Source organism: Lissotriton vulgaris, chromosome 7, assembly GCF_964263255.1.
Source record: "Lissotriton vulgaris chromosome 7, aLisVul1.2, whole genome shotgun sequence".
Lineage (NCBI taxonomy): Eukaryota > Metazoa > Chordata > Amphibia > Caudata > Salamandridae > Lissotriton > Lissotriton vulgaris.
This window is the reverse complement of record NC_141695.1, coordinates 537,197,198-537,221,857: the sequence shown is the minus strand read 5'-3', so window position 1 is coordinate 537,221,857 and position 24,660 is coordinate 537,197,198. Positions and strand designations below refer to the sequence as shown.

The following is a 24,660-nucleotide window of genomic DNA, read 5'->3' as shown; positions in this document are numbered from 1 at the left end:
TTTTTGTTTTTGATGGAGGGGAAACAACAAAAAACAGGCATTGAAAAAAGCTCAACAGTGCAGGGCGCCTTGTGCTGCTTCCGACCTATTCACACATCGGTCCACTACTGACATCACCTCATAAGCCAACGGGGCACCCCACACTGACTTTCGGCGCAGCATTGTAGGATGGCCACACCAGTGCGGCAACTTGCTGGACACCACCTCGGTGCCATCCGGATCTCGGAGCGTTTGAGTCACTGTACCGCAAGAGTGACCGGAACTCAGCTGGTCACGCCGTCTTTCGGCGCAGCATTGTAGGATGGCCACACCAGTGCGGCAACTTGCTGGACACAACCTCGGTGCCATCCGGATCTCGGCGCGTTCGACTCACTGTACCGCAAGAGTGACCGGAACTCAGCTGGACACGCCGTCTTTCGGCGCAGCATTGTAGGATGGCCACACCACTGCAGCAATTTGCTGGACACCACCTTGGGCAACAGTGAAACTGCAGCAGGTGCAAATAAGCTTCAGATAGTCTTACAAGCACAGCTCAGAACTCTCAACTATGGCACTCAATATCCAGGACTTGCCATTCGGATCGTGCTGGTTCCGACCTATTCACACATCGGTCCACTACTGACATCACCTCATAAGCCAACGGGGCACCCCACGCCGACTTTCGGCACAGCATTGTAGGATGGCCACACCAGTGCAGCAACTTGCTGGACACAACCTCGGTGCCATCCGGATCTCGGCGCGTTCGACTCACTGTACCGCAAGAGTGACCGGAACTCAGCTGGACACGCCGTCTTTCGGCGCAGCATTGTAGGATGGCCACACCAGTGCGGCAATTTGCTGGACACCACCTCGGTGCCATCCGGATCTCGGCGCGTTCGAGTCACTGTACCGCAACAGTGACTGCAATTCAGCTGGACACGCCGTCTTTCGGCGCAGCATTGTAGGATGGCCACACCAGTGCGGCAATTTGCTGGACACCACCTCGGTGCCATCCGGATCTCGGCCCGTTGTGCTGCCTTCGGCCTATTCGCACATCGGTCCGCTACTGACGCCGCCTCACGTGCCAACGGATTTTCTACGCTTTTTGTAGCCCTATGCCGCATAACAGGTCATGTGACTTGTTTATAAAACTTTTCATTGGTTCATTTTACTTTTGGTTTCCTAAAGATGGAAGGCTTGGTCATATGACCTAAAAATAACACTTTTCATTGGTTTAGAACATTTTTTTTTCCCAAACGATGAAAGCCCCACCTTGTTTCTGGATCATTCAGACTGAAGCTGGCGTCAGCATGAGAGCACCACCATCTCGTGGCTCCGTCGTGGTCATTCCGCGAGCAATCATGGCAGCCGCTCCCCACCGGAAGCCTGCGGGAGTCGGGGGCCCCCAAGACTTTTATACAATCTTCACGGCTGAGGGGACGCTTTTCGAGAATGGAGCCCAAGCCCTAGCAGGCAAGCGTCCGAGTTCCAAAGTGTCCCAGGGCCATTTCAGTGGACCAGGCCTAAAACCGAGGAGCTGTCCGCCATTTTAAGAGCCATGTGGCAGCCGCCTATCGCTGCACTGCAAGAGTGGGAGCAACTCAACAACATGGTGAGCGAGACGCTGTGGCCGCAAGAGCGAGCGCAACTCAGCTAGATGGCCGCCACCTGGGGAGGCCCGTTCACGCCGGCTCCCCCACGCCCCCCCCCCCGGGCCGCCGCACGCCAATTTTCGGAGCAGCATTGTAGGATACCAAAACCAGTGCGGCAGTTTACTGGACATCACCTGGGTGCCTGTCGTACATGTTGTGTCAGCCATGTGACACTGGACACAGACCGCTACTGACGAGGCCTCCCCCCGCACCACCCGGGACGCCCCACGCTGTTTTTCTGTGCTGCATTGTAGGATCCCTAAACCAGTGCGGCACCCAGGCGACATCACCTGGGTGCCGTCCAGAACTCTGCACGTTGTGCTGCCTTGGGACTATTCGCACAACAGACCGCTACTGACGAGGCCTCCCCCCGCCCCACCCGGGACGCCCCACGCCAATTTTCGGAGCAGCATTGTAGGATCCCTAAACCAGTGCGGCACCCAGGCGACATCACCTGGGTGCCGTCCAGAACTCTGCACGTTGTGCTGCCTTGGGACTATTCGCACAAAAGACAGCTTCTAACCATTGTTGCTTTTTGTGTTGAGAAATGTTTAAATGTTTTTAGTTTTTGTTCCGTTCGTTAAAGTTAGTAGTTAATAAAGTTTTATAACCTTACTTTGTTGGAGTGTTATCTATTTTTTTAAAAACGGGTGAATGGGGCCTTGAATCGGGTTATTGTCATGTGTGGGCTTTGGAAGTGTGCTGCTGCAGGATCGGACATTTCAAACTCAAATGCACGTTCTTTTTCTTACCTTTCCGAAGCATGGAGCGCAATAGCAGGCAGAGAAAGGGTGATGCACGTGTTGAACACTACCTGACCTGGCAAGTTGCTGGCAGTGCCCCCCCGCCCGCTCCTGAAAGAGGGCACACACACACCGCCGCCCCGAGTACTTCACAAATCTTTAAAAGACCATGCGCTTGTTCATGAGGCTTAAATGGTTTATCACCTCTTCTAGAACCCCTGCATCGACCCTCTGACGTTTCATGGAAAAATTACCATGTAACACAATACCAAGCCCTGTCAGCTGAAACCCCAAGGAATCGTGGGGCATATTATCAAGGGGGTTTATCTCCGCTTTTTTGGCTTTAAAAGCCATGAAAGCGGAGATAAAATTATTTCCCTATTACCAAGCTGTCGCTAACACCAGTTAGTGACAGCTAAAAGGAGATAGCGACCATCTTGGGCCCCGCTTTGCATGTCAGTGATACTTATCACTAATGACATGCAAAGTGGCGTGCCAAGATGTTAGCGACTGGAAACAGTCCCTAACATCGCTACCTTCTATTACCAACTTTTGGAGATATTCGCGCTAAGCGCGAATATCTCCAAAATCTAACACCTGCCCTGAGCAGTTCTTAGCCATGTTATCCAATGGGAGGTGGATAACATGGCTAAGAGCATTAGGTCGATAATACATGAATATCGCTGACTTTTCTGCGATAATAGCAAGGTTTATCTGCGATAAAAATCGCCGATGTGCGGCGATAATTTTTGTCTCTAAACAAGTTAGAGACAAAAATTATCGCTAGTTGTTCGTAATATGCCCCCGGGTTTTTGCTTGCAGAAATCGGGAGGCGGGAGACTAGCACTGAAATCAGTAGTCACACGCCTGAATCAGGAGGATCGGCATGTCTGAATTCTCTACAGCTGGGGCCATAAACTACATCCGCAGAATTAGGTGATAGCCTGGGACCAGCCTGGCATCTAAAATGGCTGCCGTGCACGACAAAATTGTGGCATTCGAAAAAAGGCAAGATGGCCAAGCCGCTGGAAGAGATGTATCAACATATATCAGCCTCCTCAGCCACCCTCAGGAAACATAAGGGATTAGGATACGTCTCCCGCACCCCCTTATACCTAGTACTTTAATTAACGAAGCACAAAATGGCGAATTCCCGTTTCGCTACCAGTTTGCGGCCCAGTTCGCGGCCCGTGAAGCGCTTCTACCGTGAAAAATCATTTTTTTTTATTTTCCCCACGGGACCCTTTAATAACCCCAACAACATTCCTAGGGGGTCAAGAGGGGGATACCTTGCCCCCTTTCATTAAATTCCCCCTTAGTTTTTCACCTTTTCTTCTCTCTCGATCCTACCGAGAGACAAGATGGCGGCCGCTCCGGACTGTCACGCAGCAAAAAAAAAAAAAAGCTCACGCACAGCCGCTGGAAGAGATGTATCAACATATATCAGCCTCCTCAGCCACCCTCAGAAAACATAGGGGATTAGGATACGTCTCCCGCACCCACTTATAACTAGTAATTTAATTAACGAAGCACAAACTAGCGAATTCCCGTTTCGCTACCAGTTCGCGGCCGCGCTTCTACCGTGAAAAATCATTTTTTTTTTATTTTCCCCACGGGACCCTTTAATAACCCCAACAACATTCCTAGGGGGTCAAGAGGGGGATACCTTGCCCCCTTTCATTAAATTCCCCCTTAGTTTTTCACCTTTTCTTCTCTCTCGATCCTACCGAGAGACAAGATGGCGGCCGCTCCGGACTGTCACGCAGCAAAAAAAAAAAAAAGCTCACGCACAGCCGCTGGAAGAGATGTATCAACATATATCAGCCTCCTCAGCCACCCTCAGAAAACATAGGGGATTAGGATACGTCTCCCGCACCCACTTATAACTAGTAATTTAATTAACGAAGCACAAACTAGCGAATTCCCGTTTCGCTACCAGTTCGCGGCCGCGCTTCTACCGTGAAAAATCATTTTTTTTTTATTTTCCCCACGGGACCCTTTAATAACCCCAACAACATTCCTAGGGGGTCAAGAGGGGGATACCTTGCCCCCTTTCATTAAATTCCCCCTTAGTTTTTCACCTTTTCTTCTCTCTCGATCCTACCGAGAGACAAGATGGCGGCCGCTCCGGACTGTCACGCAGCAAAAAAAAAAAAAAGCTCACGCACAGCCGCTGGAAGAGATGTATCAACATATATCAGCCTCCTCAGCCACCCTCAGAAAACATAGGGGATTAGGATACGTCTCCCGCACCCACTTATAACTAGTAATTTAATTAACGAAGCACAAAATAGCGAATTCCCGTTTCGCTACCAGTTCGCGGCCGCGCTTCTACCGTGAAAAATCATTTTTTTTTATTTTCCCCACGGGACCCTTTAATAACCCCAACAACATTCCTAGGGGGTCAAGAGGGGGATACCTTGCCCCCTTTCATTAAATTCCCCTTTCGTTTTCCACCTCTTCTTCTCTCTCGATCCTACCGAGAGACAAGATGGCGTCCGCTCCGGACTGTTTAGAATGTTGACAGACACCGGAGAGCCAATCAGCTTTCTGCGCGCAAAGTTCCGATAAGCGAAAAGTAAGCGGACCGGATCGCTGCCCAGAGCGCTGTTACAGATATATATCTTGGTTTGAACGTTAATTTCTCAAAAACTACTGGAGCACATATATTGAGACCTAGCAAAGGCACATCGGGCTAACAGTCCCTACAATTTTGCCAAGTTTCGTGCAAATCCATTCAGCCGTTCGAGCTAAAAGTGAGTCCAACCGCCCTATGGAAATTAACATGGGAAAAACGCGTTTTGGGACCCCCCTTTTTTCTCGGCCCCCCCTTGACGAAACCCCCCCAAATTTTCAGGGGCTGCTCAGAAACAAAATGTGCCATTTTCCTGAAAATTTCAGCCGATTCCGTCCACAAACGCCAAAGTTATTAGACATAGAATTTTCAAAAGTCCCATAGAGAAAAAATTCTAACTATATATACCTACTGGCTATCGCCAGTAGGTAATATATATATATATATATATATACGTTGAGGACTCTGCACTTTGGCTGAGAGTAGGAGTTGGAACGGATATATATATATATATATATATATATATATATATATATATATATATATATATATATATATATATATATATATATATATATATATATATATACATCCAGCAAGTGCCTCCCAGGCTCCGACCACGGCGACCCAGGAAATCACGCAGATCCAATAACTTACTTCAGGCACAAGTTTTATTTAGAGCTGAACCAAACCATATATATATATATACATATATATCTCCAAGGTACATAGATGTGGTGTTAAGAATTGTAAATCTATACTTACCTATTTGCACTGATCTTCTCGAAACTTTGGTCCTCAATTTTTTTGACACAATTTTCTGTCCACACAATATTTTTAGCTTCAATATTTTATCAGAACCCTAGCTCAGAGCACCACCTCATTTGGGAAAAAATCAAATGATCACAATAAAGCAAAACACCAAATTTGCTTAATTGGTGACCAGAGCATTCTGCCAGTAGAAACACAATCTTGACCTTTAGCTATTGCATTGAAGAGGAACCCAAATGACACAAGGGATCAGCCTGCATCCACTGCCATCCAGTGGATGTTCTCATGAAGGCAATGGTCGATGAATATTGAAGGACATTTTTTTGAGGAAATGTCAAGACTATGAAGCCACCGGGAACATTGTGCAATACAAAAGGCTTGGCTTGCTGCCCACCTGCTCTTCAATGACAAGACTTCCAGACCCAAAGGAAATCATCCAAGAAAATAAATCTAATACTTTTGAAGAGGTACATAAAGCAGCTTGAAGACACTTAGAATAACACCAGGATTAAAAAAAGGCCAATAATAGAACTTGGTTGTCAAGATTCCTCCTCTGCAACACCCCATGTCCTAAAAACATAATCTTTGAAGGTACAGACCCCCAACAGGATGTGCAGAAGGGTTGACTAAGGAAGAAGTGATGCTCCCAGAGTGGAATCATTTGTGTGACCCCTCAAAGGATGGAACACTGAGAGAAGCTGGGAAACCAGGGTTTCTGGGGCCTTAAGGCACTAGCAGACACTCTGCCTGATTGTCTTGGGCTTTCTGAAGGATTTGTCAAAGAAGAGGAAAGAGAGAGAGAGAGGAAAGGCACAAAGGAACCCCTTAGGCTAACTCAGGAATGGAATATTGAATCGTCATTCCCTGGGAGAGGAAAACAGCAAGGCCCAGCCAAGGGAGACGTACCATTTTGTAAAAGTCTAGAATAGGTGAGGCATAGAGAGAAGAACATGATCAAGGGGAAGAGCTGACCCGAGTAATCCTCAAGCCCATGCTCCATCTCGAGAAGGTAAGCTCATGATAGGGACTGAAGGTGACATTCTTCCCAAATGCCAGTGTCCTGAGCCTGGGCTGCCAGACCAATCACTGACACAATATTAAGGTAAACAATATCTTATATTGTTTGCCAGAATATCGTGCTCCTCTACTTATAATGGTAAGTACAAAAATAGCGGGGAAAAAATATTGTTGACACTAATATCGTCCATAAATAGACAAAAGTATCCATTTTTAGATATAAATACAGTTTAAAGGTTTAAAGTAATGTTTAACACTGTAGTATATACATTTATTACAATGTAAATTAAATATATTCCAGTCATTATATATATATATATACTTATAGAAACGCAAGCACATATATTTGTTTGCATTTATATGAATATAAGTATAAATATATATTTGTTAATAAATAGTAACATAATTAATAACAATATTTATTTTAAATTAGATTTATTTTTGTACATATGTAAATGTGTTACTATGATAATATATACATATAATATACTTAATACATATATGTATTTAACATTTTATTAATGTTTTAATATTGTACTCTTATGAATATAACAATATAAATGTGTATATCTATTTGCAGTAATACCTTTTATATATTGATAAAATGAATATTACGTAACATTAAGATTTTTTATTAATTATGTTTTACTATATATATATATATATTTATATATATCTATATCTATCTATCTATATATAGATAGATAGATATAGATATATATATATATATAAAACACATAAATACTCAATAACGTCATGCAAAATGTAAACAATTGAATAAGAAACATTAATAATTTAGACAATATACAAAATTCAAAAATTCAAAAAACACTTTTACAAACAATACTGTAATATAAATGTAATAATAATAACAAATAATATAGCACATAAAAAATAAAGAATTAATTATACAAATCAATTAAATCAATATTATGAAAACTATTGGAGACCCAGAATATTAAATATACTATTCCCACACTAGTTTATGCAACAGTCGGGAAACTAGACTTCCAAGAGATACAATTTACTACTCCCTCTCCAATCGGTGCAACAGTAGGGAATGCGTTGACATCAAAGGGGTGCAATTTGGAATTTCCACTCCATACAACACAACAATAGGGAATGTGTTGTACTTCAGAGGGGTTCAATTTACTATTTTCACTCCGACAAGGCAATAGTAGGGAACACATTGAAATTCAGAGAAGTAGCATTTATTATTCCCACTCCAAACAGGTCAGCAGCAGGTGAAGAGCTGGATTTTGGACGGGTAAATGTACCTTTCCCACGCCAGTCTTCGCAACTGTAAGGAAATCGTTGGATTTCATAAGGGTGAAATTTACTATTCCCACTCCAATCAGTGCAACAGTAGGGAAAGTGTCGGACTTTGGAGGGCTAAAATTTACTATTCCAACTCCAGTCTCTGCAACTCTAGGGAAAGTGTTGGATTTCGGAGGGGTAAAATTTATTATTACACTCCAAATAGCACAACAGTATGGAGTGTAGTAAATTTTGAAGAGGTTAATTTTACTATTCTTACTTAAGACTGAGCATGAGTAGGGAAAATAGTCACTACATACACATTACATGTATTAGTAATCCCATAAATGTAAAAAAATATTAAACTGGCCACAAAAAATAATATTTAACATAAAAATAAATGTATTAAAAATAAAAAATTACTTAATTAATCAATTTACATATTTACTATTCAATAAAAAATGTATTATCAATTAATAAATACTTGTTATGCAGTTATTAATTAACTTTATTTAACTTTGTAACCTGCACCCCTATAAGCGTAGGGGCCTGCACCTGAAATAGAATGAAAGATATCACAATTCCATAACTTACACATTTAAAATAAATAATTAAATATGTAAGTTATGGACTAGTTATGGAACAGTGTTTTTTTTAATTATATCTTAGGTGCAGGCCACTAGGTTTGTAGGGGTACAGGTTGGGAAGTTAATTAATAATTGAATAACAATTATGTATTAATTTCTCATTCGTTTTGTATTGAATTAACTTCCCACCCTAGACCCCTAAAAAACTATCTTTTTGCAATTAAAATAAAATAATGTTAAATAACTATTCCACAATTTACATATTTAAAAAGCAATGACATAATTCATTTACAGTTACTAGTTTAATGAACTATCACTTAATTAACTTCCCACCCTCTACCCTGGCAAACCTAGCATCCCGAAACTAAAATATACAACAACACATTACATCTCAACGATACCCTGAACAAAGTCAAAGCCTGGTTTCATCTTAACCACCTCAAACTAAATCCTAAAAAAACTGAAATCCTCCTTTTCGCTCCCAAAAACAACTCTCTGCCTATCCAACACTGGATGGCAGATATCAAAGCACTTAATTGCTCTCTCCCCACCTCCAACTCTGTCAAATCCCTTGCCATTCGCATCAACCAAAATCTTAATCTCATTCCTCATATTAAAAATGCAGCTACAGGTGCTCTCTTCACTCTAAATCACTTAAAAAAAATTAAACCCTTTATTCCAGCTAACGATCTTAAAATCGTTGTACAATCTCTTGTCCTTTCAAGAATTAACTATGGCAACGCCACCCTTGCTGGCACCCCTAATGTCTAACTTGCACCGATTAAATCTGGTCTCAACCTGGCGGCCAGGCTTGTTTCTGACTTAAAGAAATATGATCACATCTCTCCTATCCTCAAAAACCTCAAATGGCTCCCAATAGAAGGTAGTTCCACCTGCAAGATTACCTGTATCACTCACAAAGCCCTTCACCAAAACACCCCCTCGTACCTTTCTGACAAACTCCAAAAAGCAGGGTGTACTAGATCTCTGAGGAGCACTAACGCCCTTGTCCTAATCCCCCCTCAGATCAAAAATAAAAAGACTCAATCACGTGCATTCTCAGGTAGTGCCCCTTTGATTTTGAACTCTCTTCCCAAAGATCTTTGTTGCAACCCTTCCTACCCGCTCTTCAAAAAAAGCCTCAAGCTACTTCTTCTCAACAAATATTAGGGTCCTTAATTATACTTAACGCTCTGTCCATTTACTCATTGCACTCCTCTATTCACCCCCTCCTACTTCCTTTTCCTATATTCTCTCTCCTTCTCTATCTACCCCTCTCTATCTACTTATTCAACAGTCCCCTTCTCCTTTACTTTATCTCTGAATTACCTTTTCCTTTTACTCTCGTTAGATTCAAATGGCTTATCCTATGTTTCCAAAGTGCCCTATGTTGATCTGTTTCTTGATGTGCAACTTATCCTGTAAAGCGCTCTGATACTCTTGGGTCCAGTAGCGCTATATAAAACCTTTTAAATAAAATAAAAATTAAATTAAATAAAATGAAATATGTAAAATAAATCAGTGCTCCATATTTTACACTTTAAAAATCAATTAAATAATTAACAATTAATAATAAATTGCTGATTAATTACTATTTAAAAATCTTCCCACCCTATACCCCTACAAACCTAACGACATCAAATAACATATATCAAAAATGAATCAATTGTACATAAATTATATAATAAATATCAATCATATATAATTAATAAAATGTGTTAAATAATTATTCATTATTTCTTTCCTAATTGACTTCCCTCCCTATCCCTGTACAAACCCAACAACCAGCAATGACACTCTAAATTGCTATTAAAACTTATTAAAAAGTTCCAAATCACTTAAAATTTCAAGCTGTATTTTAAAAACATTTGTATAAAGAATAGTATCACATCAAATGAATATATCAGCTAAAACGTATTATAATAATTAAAAAACAATATTTTAATCACCGTATTAGTGAAAACAATATTAAAAATATCAACAGTATTTACAAAAATATAACTTACTTCAAAAATGATATTCTTGTCAACAGTATTTCTGCATCACAATATTTGTGTTTCACCATATTTAATTTCCAATTTGTCTGTGTCCCAATATTTTTAAAATTATATTTTGCCCAAATACCCTGAAAGACTAGGAACATGACCCCCATTCAGCTTATATAAGCACTAGCAGCCCGTCCCGACCTTGTCCGGGAGCAATCAGGCTTCAGGGCCCCCACCCGCCCTGGCCCCCTCCCACTCCGACATTGTCCGTGGGTCCCCCGGAGTAGCAGCCCTACCCAACCTTGTCTTCAGGGCCCCCGCCCGCCCGACATTGTCCGTGGGTCCCCCGGAGCCTTACCTCATCCGCCGCACCTCCCCGCGCTCCTGAGTTCACCGGTCCGCCGCTCCTCCCCGCTCCTCCCTGCATGTTCGCCGCTCCTCTCCGCTCCTCACAGCCTGTCCGCCGCTCCTCACCACTTCTCCCCACCTGTCCGCCGCTCCTCCCCGCGCTCATGTCCACCGCTCCTCCTCGTGCTCCTGGACGCCGCTCCTCCCCGCGCTCCTGATGTCAGCACGCATTTTGTGGCCGGCGCTACTTCCATGGGACTACTTTTTTTTCTCGTAAATTTTTTAAATAACATATTTTTTTAATTTATATAGCCTATGTCCATCTGCACACCCTGCCAATTCCAACGATGTGTCGGGTGTGTGGATTGGCGCTGTGGTTCCCGAGTTTACCCGCCTCAAAGGTTCAAAGTTCTTCTTTTATAATAGTAGTATAGATAAGACACCTGATTGTTGGCCTGGACCCAGATTGCCATATCCTGACGGTGTGAAGCAAAGGACAAAAGAGCCAGGTAACTGCCGGCAGCTCTCTCGAGTTGTTAGACTGAACCAAATACACTTGTGGATCATATACCTTGATTTACGGCAGCCTACAAGTGGCTCCCTATGCTGTGCTGCTGGCCTCAGTGGTTAAGGTCATCATGTGGACGGGGGAGGTTGCAATGAAATTCCTTTGTCTATGTGGATCGGTATGTCGAATCAGAGAAGTAATGAGGGCTACAGACTTGAGTCACCCGAGAAAGGGCTCTAGTACTTCATAAGATGATGGAGAAGTGGCTAGAGGTGAAGATAAGCCCAGGGACCACCAGCAGGGAGGATACGTTTTGGCCTTGAACTCATAACCTGTCCGGAGCCAATGCTTCTGGAATCTTAGCAAAGCTCTGATGCTGGAAACCCGTATCAATTTCTGAAGAAGAGTAAAGGAACACCTGCACCAGATCTGTTTGACAGTCTGCTCGATAAGTTGCAAGGTATGGGAGGCTACCAAATGGGAACTGTTGAAGTAGAAAGCAGGGCTTTGCAAACCAGCTGAGTATCTTTACATCTTCTTAGAAAAAGAAGAGAAACAAACGATTCAACCACCCAAGTAGAAAAAGTGCTGGAACCCCTCAAGAGAGATGGAACACTATATGTGCCATAATTATTTGCTGAGCCAGCACAGTTAGAGGCAGAAAAAGCACTCTGTAGAACTGTGTTCGCTTCTGTATCCACTGCATCCATAGGGGAAGCATATTCCAAGATTAAAGATTCCTCAGAAGAGTGTCCCGCCATCATAGAGTCAACTTTAACTAAAGAATGGAATTATTTTCCAAACCTGGAGAGAATGAGGCTGCACAAGAAACATGAGAAACATTGAACAGTCTACATCCTTCTATTCCATGGTCTATGGACTACTTGTTGTTATCTAACACAATCAGGATCCATCCTCTGATAACATTGAAATAAGTCATCTTCATTAAATAGAGAGCTGGTTCTGGAAAGCAAGGTTCATCCTGATATGAAGAAGGAGCTCAATAAGATTGGCTCCTAGAACATAATAACCTCTCAGGTCCTGCACTTCTTCCATGTCAATGTCAGAGTCCAGCTGCTTAGACTCTTAAGGGTGTTTAAAGGCAGGAGGCATATTCATGAGCAGTCAGTGCGGTGGCTACAGGCAGATTGATACATTGTATTTGAAGGATTTAGGACCTGAGTGTGAGCGGACCTCGCAGCATCCTGTTCTGAGGCAGATGAATCAGCAGTAGCAGAACAATTCCTGCCTTCTTTACAGCCCTCAGAAAACGATCCTCACCATGGTCACACAGAAGCAAGAAAGACGCGTACACTGGTATTTAGAGTGACCAAACTTTATGGCTCCCTGCCTCTGGCAAGACTGCTGCCATCACTAATTCAGCAACCACCGGCTGTTGGGATCTTCAGGGAGGACCAGGAGCAGGATCTGCCTCCCCCCTGCTCAATGGGGGAGTAGGAAGTGCAAACTTCCCTGGCACTTCTCACAATATTGAGACCTCAAGCCTGCTTCCCATACCACTGAACAGTACCGAAACACTGCACCTACATCCCAGGAAATTGGATGCTCTGCCACCGGTGAGATCAGCCTAGGGTGGGTAACCACGGCCAAAAATCCAGATAGAGATTACCCTGCACTAGTTAGACACAGCCTTAGAAACCAGGGATCATGCGGCTAAATATTTTAGTTATATTTGGCATATATAAATAACAGTTAAAATAATGCTTACCACTTCTATGGTTCTCGCCAAGGAAAGTTATGGTGACTATCTGAAAAGACATGAGTAAAAGAGGCTCTGTGGCTTTGGTCCTGTTTTATCCCAGTCATTAGGGGCGGGAGACTAGGTTTACGATCAAGAATATTTACTGGGATTTAAATATTTTATAAAGGGTTGGGGAGACTCAATCTGCTGAGGAATGAGGCTGAACCACATTATGTAAAATGTAGGATGTGGAAGACAGATGTAGAGGTACTTGTAGAGCGCACAACTACCCAGAGGCATCTCGGCGCTTGTACGAATACCGCTAAGGAACCCTTCCTCACCTTTCCCTGTGAAGTGCCCACTCCTGGTCACCCCCAAGGTGAAGCCAGGCATCCTAGCGTTGTTGAGGCCGTTGTGGAGATTAAGCAAGCTATTGCTCAGAGTTGCAGAGTGGGACCCATGATTAGAATAAGCACCAAGGCGAGAATTAACAGGTCTGAGGAAATTGAGCCCAAGACCCGCCGAGGCAGGAATTGAACCCTGATCCCGGGCCAGACTTCTGCATCAGGGTCTGCCGCTCTAACCATTGAGCCACACTTCTCCACAGATGAGAAGGTCATGCCCATTGTGCACCACATGTAACTGCAGATGCAGAATGTTGTGTTTTTTCCAGTGAATTTCCACCTACTGAGGCTTAGGTGGTATTCCAAGAGAAAGTCTATAACCAGGAAGGAAGGGAATTTGAAATAGAAGTTTGACCAACCAAATACAATAGCACGAAGTCTTATTGCCCATCGTTCATTAATCATCAGAACTATATAGATCTAGTCCGATATAGGAATTATAAATTATTTTTCTGAATTAAGGGGAAATCGGGAATAGGTAATCTCTACTAAAGCATTACTACATGCACAAAATGTTCAAAATCCGGATATTTCATGTTACGGAAAATGTCGCAAATGCCACAGGTGCAAAATATTTTCAAATGTAAGTTTTGGTGAAATTTTCGATTTTCCCTCAGTGTACTGGTCCATGTAGAAAATGTGTCACAAAAGACCAGTCCCCTTGTTTGTGTATGACGTGACATTTGAACGCCAGGTATAGCCTCACTTTACATTTTCACATGAGTTACTGCAAATTGAATTTCAATAGAAATTGTATCATTTTCTCAAAATTTCACAAAAATGAAAGTAAGAGCCACTTCACATATTGACTAGAGGCTGCATGGATCCAAGACCTGGTGGCGACCGCCCAGCTACTCAGCAGTCTGTTACGCCAGCTCGCGTTAGTGGTGGTGTCACCTTGTGGCAACAGGTAATATCTGATAGCAGCAGTTGACCGATTAGGCCTCACATTTAACAGGTTTAGTGGTGATAGGCGCCAAGCATACGAGAGCAACCTATAAATTATAAAGGGACAGAGTTGTATCTGTTATCCATTTTTATATAGCAGACTTCTCCCAATTATTTAGGCCCTCAGCGTCTGTCTGTACAGATGTGCGCGTCTTCAGTTGTTGGATTGCTGCCAAGAGAGAGTGTCAGGGCTGTCCATGGACATACCATACCAAATATGGTAAGAGTGATGTTATGTTGGGTTTTCACTTTGATCATGTCCTAAGGAGTAGTGCATCACTGCGACCTGTCGACCAAAACCAAGCAAGTTGAGGTGTTTTTTGAGTTTATTTCTGCAGAGTGATTCACAGTGGGGGTGCAGGTCATTGGACCCTTCTCCTTAACCCACCAGCTGTATCAGTCAGCGCGGCCCCTGCAGGTAAGAGCGGTGAGGCCGGCTGGGGGGAGATTTCAACGGAAGATGATGAGGAGAAATTAAATAAATAATTAATTTTCCCTAGTCATCGTCCGTATAAATCTTCCCCCTCCTGACCCCACTGCTCTTACCTGCACTAAACGCAGTTGCTTGGGATCTTGATGGACTTCGTGTTAATCAGGGTTCAACTATACTTTTCTAGGTGTTAGTGGAGAGTTAGAGGCATATTTACAAGAAGGTGGCGAGGCATGTCGTTAAGCCGAGAAGGCTAACAACACGCTCCCTCACTTTAGAAACACAGGGCCCCATCATATTTAATATATAATATTATGCAGCCCTGCATTTCCCCCTGTGCTGGCGCTAAATTAAGCTGCCTAACGCCAACGCGTACACCCTTGCACCAAAGTGCATGGGTGCCTGTGTTGGGTGAAAAACTTTTATGTGCAGGAAGGTCCCCCTTCCTGCACATAAACAGTCTTTAAATGCCATTTTGTAACTTCTACGTGTGCTGCTTAATGCAGTACACATATAATTGCATTACAGCATTTTTTTAAAATGATTGTTTATGTGCAGGAAGGCGGACCTTCCTGCACACAAACTATCATTGGCGTTTTGCTGTTTCTACGTGTGCTGCCCAAAAACACCAAAAACGAGGAGAAACAAAGCATTTCTCCTTGTTTTGCCTGTTTAAGACTCGACTTTCCCTGGTCTTAATTTTGCTGCTGCTTGTAAATAGGGGGCAGAGTCAAAATCAATGGGTGTTGTGGTGGAAAACCCACCACAACACCAAATACCCACCCCTTTCACGCTAAGTGTTGTGTGAAAGGGGGCCTTATATACAAGGCAGCGCTAAGCCACGTTGAGTGGCTTAACGCTGTCTTGTAAATAAGGCAAAGCTCCTATCGCCATCACAACGTCAAGAAAAGTGATGTTGTGGTGAGATAGGTGCTTGTAAATATGACCGTTAGTGTGAAAGTCATATAGGATCAACTCTATTGCACCGAGTGTGTAAATTGATCCTAATGTCAAGCAGATGAGTTGGTGATCAGTTTAATCCTCCAGTGCGGGTTCTTATCTCAATGTAAGACTGACAATGCCTTCGCTCTTCAGGAAAGTGATCGTGACAACCTCTTTACTCAGTGAATTCCATTTTATGGTATTGGTATTACTGTATCTTTATACTCAGTTAACAATTTCTGAAAAAAACTATAAACTTTTGCCACCTTTTAAGCTCAGGTTGCGTTGAGTCACCCTTCTCGCACGTGTATGTAACAAGTTGGTCGTGATTTAGGAAATGGATGTTCAGGCAGATAAAGGCTCAATTTGCACCAGTTCTGTCAGTCACACCTCAAATCTTCCAGCGAGTAGGAGTGAGCCCTACTCGATGCAATGTTCAGGCAAATGAAGGCTCAATTTGCACCAGTTCTGTCAGTCACACCTCAACTTTTCCAGCGAGTAGGGGAGAGCCCCTTCTGAACTTTGTTTTTGTAGTTTTATATAGCAGAAAGTTGCCATAGGGACATTAGAACACCAAAATATGTTACACTTTTGTTTTTAGACACGGAGAGGCTAAGTGATTCGTCCAGAATCACAAGAGGTTGAGTCAAGACCAGGATTCGGACTGTGGGGTATATTTACAAAAAAAATGTTGGAGCATGGAGCAGTGGCAAAATCAGCAGCACCACATTCTGACATTTTTAAAATTCAGGGAGGTGCCATATTCACAAGAATACGGTGCACATGAATAAGGCGCACCCCTGTGCTTCCCCAGCTATGGAGCAAAAAAAGCAGCCTAATGCATGTGCAGGCTCTCTGCCGCCATGTAGCACGTGTGCCTGCGCTGCTGAGGCAATTGTTTACATGCAGTACGTAACAACTTCCTGCACATAAACAATCATTCATGGTGATTTGCTCTTTCTATGTATGCTGAAAAATTAATGAATACCCCTCGTATTGCCATTCTAAAGCCTGGTGATCCATGGCATTAGAATGGCACTGCTTTTGGCCCTGCCTCAGCCTTGTAAATCTGGGGCAGTGGCAAAAGCAATGGGTGTTGCAGTGCAAAGCCCACACCCATTGCACACACCTTGGGCATATTTACAATGTGGTGTCAAGCCACGTTAATTGGCTTAGCGCCACCTTTAAATATGGAGGGGAGGGAAGTGATGCTCCGGTGATGATTGGGGCTTGTAAATATGCCCCTTAGTTCCCCAGTCTGAGGGTTTCTCAAGAAAGCAGCTTAGCTGAAACATTGCTTCCCTGGGTGGTCCCTTTGAAGTAACCTTGTGTGAACTTCTTGTTAAACAGGTGGCTCAAGAATGTTTGTACTTCAGAGAAAAGAGGATGTCCATCGACCTTGTTCTGGACGACGTCGAAAAAGAGCTTTTGAAGGTAGGTCAACAAAGGCCTAGGAATACACTCTGTTCATGGAAATCAAGCGTGAACTCAAGCTAGGAAACATGCTATTTAATTTCTTTGGGAAATGAGTTCAGAAAATCTCTCTTGTTTCCTAGTGTGCAAGTTTCATATGAATGATAGGGAGCTAGAGAGAGGAAGATGGGAAGGGAGAGACAGAACCAGAGAAAAAGGGCGGGAGCTAGAGAGGGAGAGAGCAGTGTAGTATGAGAGAGAGTGGAGAGATTAAGAGCGAGAGAGCAAGAAACAGGAAGAAAATTAGAGAGAGAAAAGGAGTAGAACGTGTGTGTGTCTGTGTGTGCATGTGTATGACAGAAAGAAAGACGAGAAGAGGTAAAGTGAGAAGGCTAGACAAAGAGAGAGAGAGGAAAAAGAAAGATAGCAGAAGAGAATGTAAGAGCAAGAGATGAAAAATGAGGACTAAATAGAGAAAGAGAGCGAGAGAAAGAGATAAGATTCAGAGAGCGAGAATAGGGAGTGCGTGAGAGAGCAAGAAAGTGAGAAACAGACAGGTAAGAATGTGAGAAAGAGAGGTTGAGGATAAAGAGATGAATAAAGGGACAAATAGAATGACAACAATGATAAAGAGAGGCAAAGAGAGTAAACGACCGAGACGGAAATGGGTGGGATGTTGGAGGGAGGAAGGATCAGAACGAGTGAGAGAAAGAAACATCTTGTATCAGTAGTGAACTGGGTTTTGTGCAACTCTTGGCCATAATTCTCTTTCAAATCTAGATCAGTGTATGCGGTTCGAGGGCTCGGGTCTTGGTCCAAGGACCGCCAACTCTGCTAAAATGGCAACAGACCCTCAGAGGGAGGTGGGGGATTGGATTGGACCTAGTCCAACCACCACTTCAAAATATGTAGCTAATCTTAGGGTCTGCTAGTCTTGTGAACCACACAAAGACTTACAGTGGGACTACAGCCCCTCATTGCTTACGACTGAGTGACTTTCTTATCACTATCATTTATTTTTTTCTTATTAGATGACTTTTAGTCCTCTTCTTGTGTTTGTCCTTCCTGTGTAGCATAGCCTCCATAAACTCATTTTGATTAACTTGTATTCTTCCACTTTACATTTAGGAAACAAATTTTAGGTCTCATCTAACAGCGCGCATGCGCTGTCGCTGCAGGAGGTTTTGTAAATAGTAAAGGGTTCGGAGCCAGCCCATTACTTACCATTTGCTGGCTTAATTGTCATTCTTTCTTTTTAGCTGCCGCCTAATTGGCCACTATATGACTCATGCCACTTCCTTTTATTTCTCTGGAGTATGGGCAAAGTACTAATTGATTTCATTTGAATAGTGTCCTTCTGCTTGGATGTATGACGTTACAACGCATACTTTTACAACGCATACCTTTACAACGCACTTTTTACAACGCAACATCCATTACAACGCATTCCATTACAACGCATGCCATTACAACAAATTTTTTAAACTACCTTTACAACGCATTCCATTACATCGCATACTACCTTTACAACACATACCATTACAACGCATAACATTACATTGCATGTAAGGTAAGTATTGGATATTGTAGGGGTAAAAATTACTAGTCCAATTCCAGGGGGGTGCAACAGTAGGGTAAGTGTTGGATAGTGTAGGGGTAAAAATTACTATTCTAACTCCAGGGGGTGCAATAGTAGGGTAAGTGTTGGATAGTGTAGGGGTAAAAATTACTATTCTAACTCCAGGGGGTGCAACAGTAGGGTAAGTGTTGGATAGTGTAAGGGTACTATGAGTTGTAATGCTATGCGTTGTAATGGTATGCGTTGTAATGACTGAGTTGTAATGACATGCGTTGTAGTGGTATGCGTTGTAGTGTCATGCGTTGTAATGGCATGCGTTGTAATGGATGTTGCATTGTAAAAGTTTCATTGTAATGGTAGTGCGTTGCAAAAGTTGCGTTGTAAAGGTTATTTCCCTTTTGCTTGCGCTGTGGTTCAGGGTACTTCTTTCATAATTTTCTGTCCATCATTTCCACTTCCATGCTACACTTTTGGTCAGTGCTGCAGTTAGTCCATTTCTCCTTAAAACCAATGTTGTCAGCCCCACATTGATTCCACCTCTTCTATACACATACAAAGTGTGGGTCTCTTTAAAGGGCTTCAGATTTGTGCAGTACAATAACCAGGGTTGGACTGGGATAGAAAATGGGCCCAAGCACCAAAATATATAGCGCCTATTAGTGAATCAGATAGCTAAAAAAGAGGCCCACATTTGCAAATCAAGGCAGTTTTAACCAAATACTCAACTGTCTAAGTGTTTTGTAATGTTTTACTGGTGGGGGGAGCTGCACGTGTTTGTGCTTACTGCAGTCAATGTTTGTAGTAATATGATGATAATCAACAGAAAACCAGACCATAAAATATGCTTTCTGTGAAAAAAACAGCCTACTCACTCACTTATAAGTCTAGCCCATCGGGCACTGCCAGATTGCACTGTAGACCTGTCCGACCCTGTCAGCAACTACTCCATTTCTCCTTAAAACCTGTGCCTAAGTCCTCATTCGGATATATATTCCGCTGAAAGCCCTTTCTGGTGCCCTTTATTAATAAACACATAGGTGCAAGAGATGTAGCCTAACGGCCACAGCTACACTTTACTCCACTCCAATCTACTAAACTCCACTCCACTCTCTTCTACCCCACTCCACTCCAATCTACCTCACTACACTCAAATCTATCCAAATCTACCCTCTCCCCTCCAATCTATCCCAATCAACCCAAATCCATTCCACTCCAATCCACTCCAATCGATCTCACTCCACACCAATTTACCCCAATTCGCCCTACCACAATCTATCCCACTCCACTTCAATCTATCTCACTCCACCCCAATATACCCTACTCTACTCCACTTTAACCTACCCTAATCTACACCACTCTACTCCACTCAAACCTAATTGATCCCACTCCACTCCAATCTCCCCCACTCCATTCAAATCTACCTCACTCCAATCTACCCCACTCCACTGCAATCTACCCTACACCACTCCACTCCTATCTGCCCCACCTAACTCCACCCCAGTCTACCTCAGTCCAATCTACTCTACCCCATTCCAAACTACCGTACTTGACCCCAACCCACACAAGCCTATCCCACTCCATTCAAATCTGCCTTAGTCCAATAAACCCCGCTCCACTCCACTCCACTCTCCACGCCACTCCAAACTACCCCACTGTATGCCACTCCAATACGCCACTTCACTCCAAAGTACTCCACCTCAGTCTACCTCAGTCCAATCTACTGTACCTCACTCCAAATACCCTACCAATCTACGCAAGCCTATCCAACTGTTCTTCACTCCACTCTACCCCAATATACCCCACCCCACTCTAACCCAATCTACCCCACTTCATTCCAATCTACCCAATGTATCAGAATCCACTCCACTCCATACTACCCCACTCCACTTCAATCTTCTCCCCAATCTACCTACTTTACATCTATCTACCCCTATATACGTACTGCACACCTAGCTACCCCAATCTACCTCACTCCACTTTAATCAACCCCACTCCACTCCAATCTCCCCCACTCCACTCAAATCTACCACAATCTAACTCACTTCAATATATCCTCTACTCCCATCCACTCCAATCCCCACTCCAATCCACTCCACTCCAATATATACCCCACTCCACTCCAATCTACCCCACTCCACTCTACCCCAATCAATCTCACTCCACACCAATCTACCATACTCCACTCCTATCTACCCAATCAATCCCACTGCATTTCACTCTACCCCAAATTTTCCCACTCCACTCCAACCTTCCACTCTCCACTCCAATCTAACCACACTGCAATCCACTACAATCACCTCAATCCACCCGTCTACCTAATTCCATTCTACCTTTCGCCATTCCAATATACTCCACTCCAACCTATCTCAATATACCCAAATCTACCCCACTTGACTACAACCCACCCAGGTACACCCAATCTAACCCACTCCACTCTACCCCAGTTTACCCCACCCCACTCCAATCTATCCCACTCTGCTCCAATCTATTCCAATCTACCCCAGTGTACCAGAATCCATTCCACTCCATTCTACCCCACTCCACTCTACCCCAATCTATCTCACTCCAATCCAATCTACCCCACTCCACCACAATATATCCCACACTACTCCACTTCAATCTACCCCAATCTACCCTACCCCACTCCACTCCACTAGTCTCCAATCTCCTCTACTCAACTCTAATCAGCCACAACATAACCAACTCCAATCTACCACAATCTAACCCACTCCAATGTATCCCACTCCACTCCCCCATACTACCACACCCCAGTCCAATCTACCCCAATCCATCCCAATTCACTCCACTCTACTCCAAGCAACCACCCTTCAATATACTCCATGTAGGAAGTTGGAATCTGACTCATGGTTACGCCCACTGTTTTTCTGGTGGTTTGATGGTTTTTGACTTAGTTTGGTTGGGATCCTGCTACCCAGGACCCAAGCCTAGATGCTCCCTCTCTAAATTGATTCCAAGTACATTAGGTACACTCCAGTATGGTTACTGGGGTACCCTTATGAGTCCCTAGTATATGGTACCTTAGGTACCAAGGGCATATGTAAACCAGAGGCCTACCAGGGGCTGAAGAATGTATTATGCCACCCCTGGGAAGCCTTCCAAAATGACACCACAGGTCTGCTACTGCAGCCTGTGTAAGGTGGTGTACGCTCCCCTTACTTAGATATAGGTTCCCTATATCTACCTTATATCACTACACTTGTAAACCTATCAGTCGCCCCTACGGCAGGCCTGAAGGCAGGGTGCTGGGTTTTGTGTGAGAGGGTGCCCATGCATGAGCAGGGCCCCTCTGCAGCCTTCGTAATCTATTCTCTGGGGCTGTTCTTTGATGCAGCCAGACTATATACTCCTCAGTGCATTATAACCTCGCGATAAACTTTGGAATGGCTGCAAGGAAACATGTTATGTTTCGTGTCAAACACTTTGGAATCATACCCCCCCCCCCCCACCAGTCCTGGCGGCAGGGTATGATTCCACCGTTCTAGAGGGAGACATATGTACACACCGGTACACCAGGTACCAATTTAAAGGAACCCTGGCACCACAAAATGGATGCCACAGACACGAGTCTGCCCTCCTGCTGCTGGACGAAACTCCGGCAGGGGAAACCTGGACAATAGGTTTCCTGTCACAGGGAGGTGTCACCACCTCCTAGACAGGCTTTAGTGTATTGGGGCTGGGTGGGTGCACTCTGAGAGTGCTTTGAAGTCAGCACTGGGGGCACATTTGGTGCCCATGTGCATAGCCATGTTCAAACCGGTTGCAGGGGCTACCAGCCCCTGCTCTGACGCAAAACTGGACAAAAGAAATGGGTGTAGCCACCCCTCTTTCCTGACCCTCCCATAGGTGGGTCCCCAGAGTATGTCCATCCCCTTCTTTCGGTATAAGAAAGGACCCCCTGGCAACAGGACTTTAGATTGCACCTGGACAAAACTCTGATACTGAATCATGGACCTTCGACGATCTGCACGATGCTGGATGACTGAAGAAACTCCCTTGGAGTAAAGTAGTTACTCCCCTTAGTGGCAGGCACCAAAGACGCATCTGACCAGTTTGCATCTCCGAAGCTCCTGTTGGATTCCGGAGTATTTCCAACACAGGAGGTGGATTTCCAGACTTCTCCGAGGCCAGCCTGAGTCCCCAGCAAAGCTGAGACCTGCAGCCCTTGTGAGTACTGTGGAACCAGAACTCCTGGACACCGTGCACATTTGCAAGTGCATCAGCTTCTCGACAACCCTTGAGGCTGTGCATTGGATTACTTGTAGCCCAGATCCCGAGTGCCTTTTCCACTGAAGGTTGCTGGCCTACACTCCACGAGTGTTCCGTGAGCCAGCCCTTTGTGTTTTCGCTCGAGGTACCCTCTCAATCCGTTGGCTGGTGGGTCCCTAAGAAGGCAACTTTGACTTTCCTTGGGCTGCCCTGGTTGCTCCAGACGTGTCCTGACTCTCCACCACTTGATGAGTCCTCCAGACCTTGCTGGTCTGCACCGAAGCATCTTTTCTCTTCCTCCGTGGGTTGCTATTGCCAAGGCTTGTTGTGCCCAATCAAGGCGCTGACACCGCAACACGCAACATCCTTCGCAGGACAGCTCAAATCCAGCTCCTGGTCTTCGTGGCTGCAGAGCCAAGCTTCACCTCTTCACACCTGAATCACCCAACATTGGTGGGCATTCGTCTATCGTGCCTCTAGTCACTGGCACGTGACCCAGACTCTGTCCCCTCTGCTTTCAGGTTCCTCACATCTTCAGTCAAGGCTTGGATCACACTGGACACTTTTCTTCTTGATGGCAGCAGCACATTGCAGCAGATCCCCATTGAAATCAACGCCGATTCACAACATTCAAACATCTATGCGCCCGGCTTCCCTGGGTGAAGTTACTCGAGTACTCCGGTGTTGGCCCTAGAACCCCTTAACGCTAAAGGGGTTTTCTCAAAGTCTTCTCCTAAGTGTCCCTAATCTTTAAATTTCCAACCACGACTTTCCCCATAGAAGATAACGGCGATTCGCAGCTTTGTTATCACACTGCACGCATCCCCCGTTGGTCCCCTGTGTCAATCATTGCATTTATATAGCGCACTACTTACCCAGAGGGTCTCAAGGCGCTGGGGGGGAGGATCTCACTACCTTCCTTGGTTCCTTGTGCTCCCAGCGATTCTACAGGCTCTAGGCCTTGTGTGTAGTCAAGTTGTGGTATAAGAACCACAACTTGACTACACTTTCTTAATATATGGTTTGGTTCCTCCCCTGGGCCCAGTGTATATTGTGCTATTTACTGAAGTTCTAGTGCATTGACATTGTGTACTTTGCTCTGTAATCTCATAAATGGATTACTAGAGAGTGTTCATATATTTTATATATATACCTTGTGCAGTTCTCTTTTCATTTAGACATTCAAGAGGTTATAATCGGGTAAACCAAGCTGCTTTATACTCCTTCAAGATTTAGCCTGAAGGCTGCTCTCCAAAGCTACCACTAGGATAGCTTTCAATAAAGGTTGTCTTAAACCTATCATCAATAAGGGTTGTTTGGACTGGTGCAAGGTGCCCACTAGAATAGTGGACACCATATGCCAGTCCAACTTCTCACACTCCACTCCCCTCAACCCCAATCTGAAGTAGTGTGGCTCACTGGTTAGAGGCGGCAGACCCGAGAGCAGAGCAGAGGACGGCCCGGGACCAGGGTTCGATTCCCGGCGCGGCAGGTTTCTGGACCAGGGTCAGCGGACTCGATAATTCTCTCGCCTCGGTGCCCACTCTGATCAGCGATCACACTCGGCAACTCTGGGCATTAGCTTGCCTCATC

The 24,660-nt window shown here is 44.3% G+C and overlaps 1 protein-coding gene across 1 annotated transcript in view; it reads left to right on the top strand.

Moving 5' to 3' along the window:
- TEKT3 (tektin 3) overlaps positions 1-24,660 on the top strand; it is a 122,486-nt gene that overhangs the window by 44,228 nt on the left and 53,598 nt on the right. Inside the window, exon 3 of the mRNA XM_086930613.1 lies at positions 17,199-17,282. Within this exon, the coding sequence (XP_086786739.1) occupies positions 17,199-17,282 (84 nt within the window). The remainder of the gene's footprint in view (positions 1-17,198; positions 17,283-24,660) is intronic.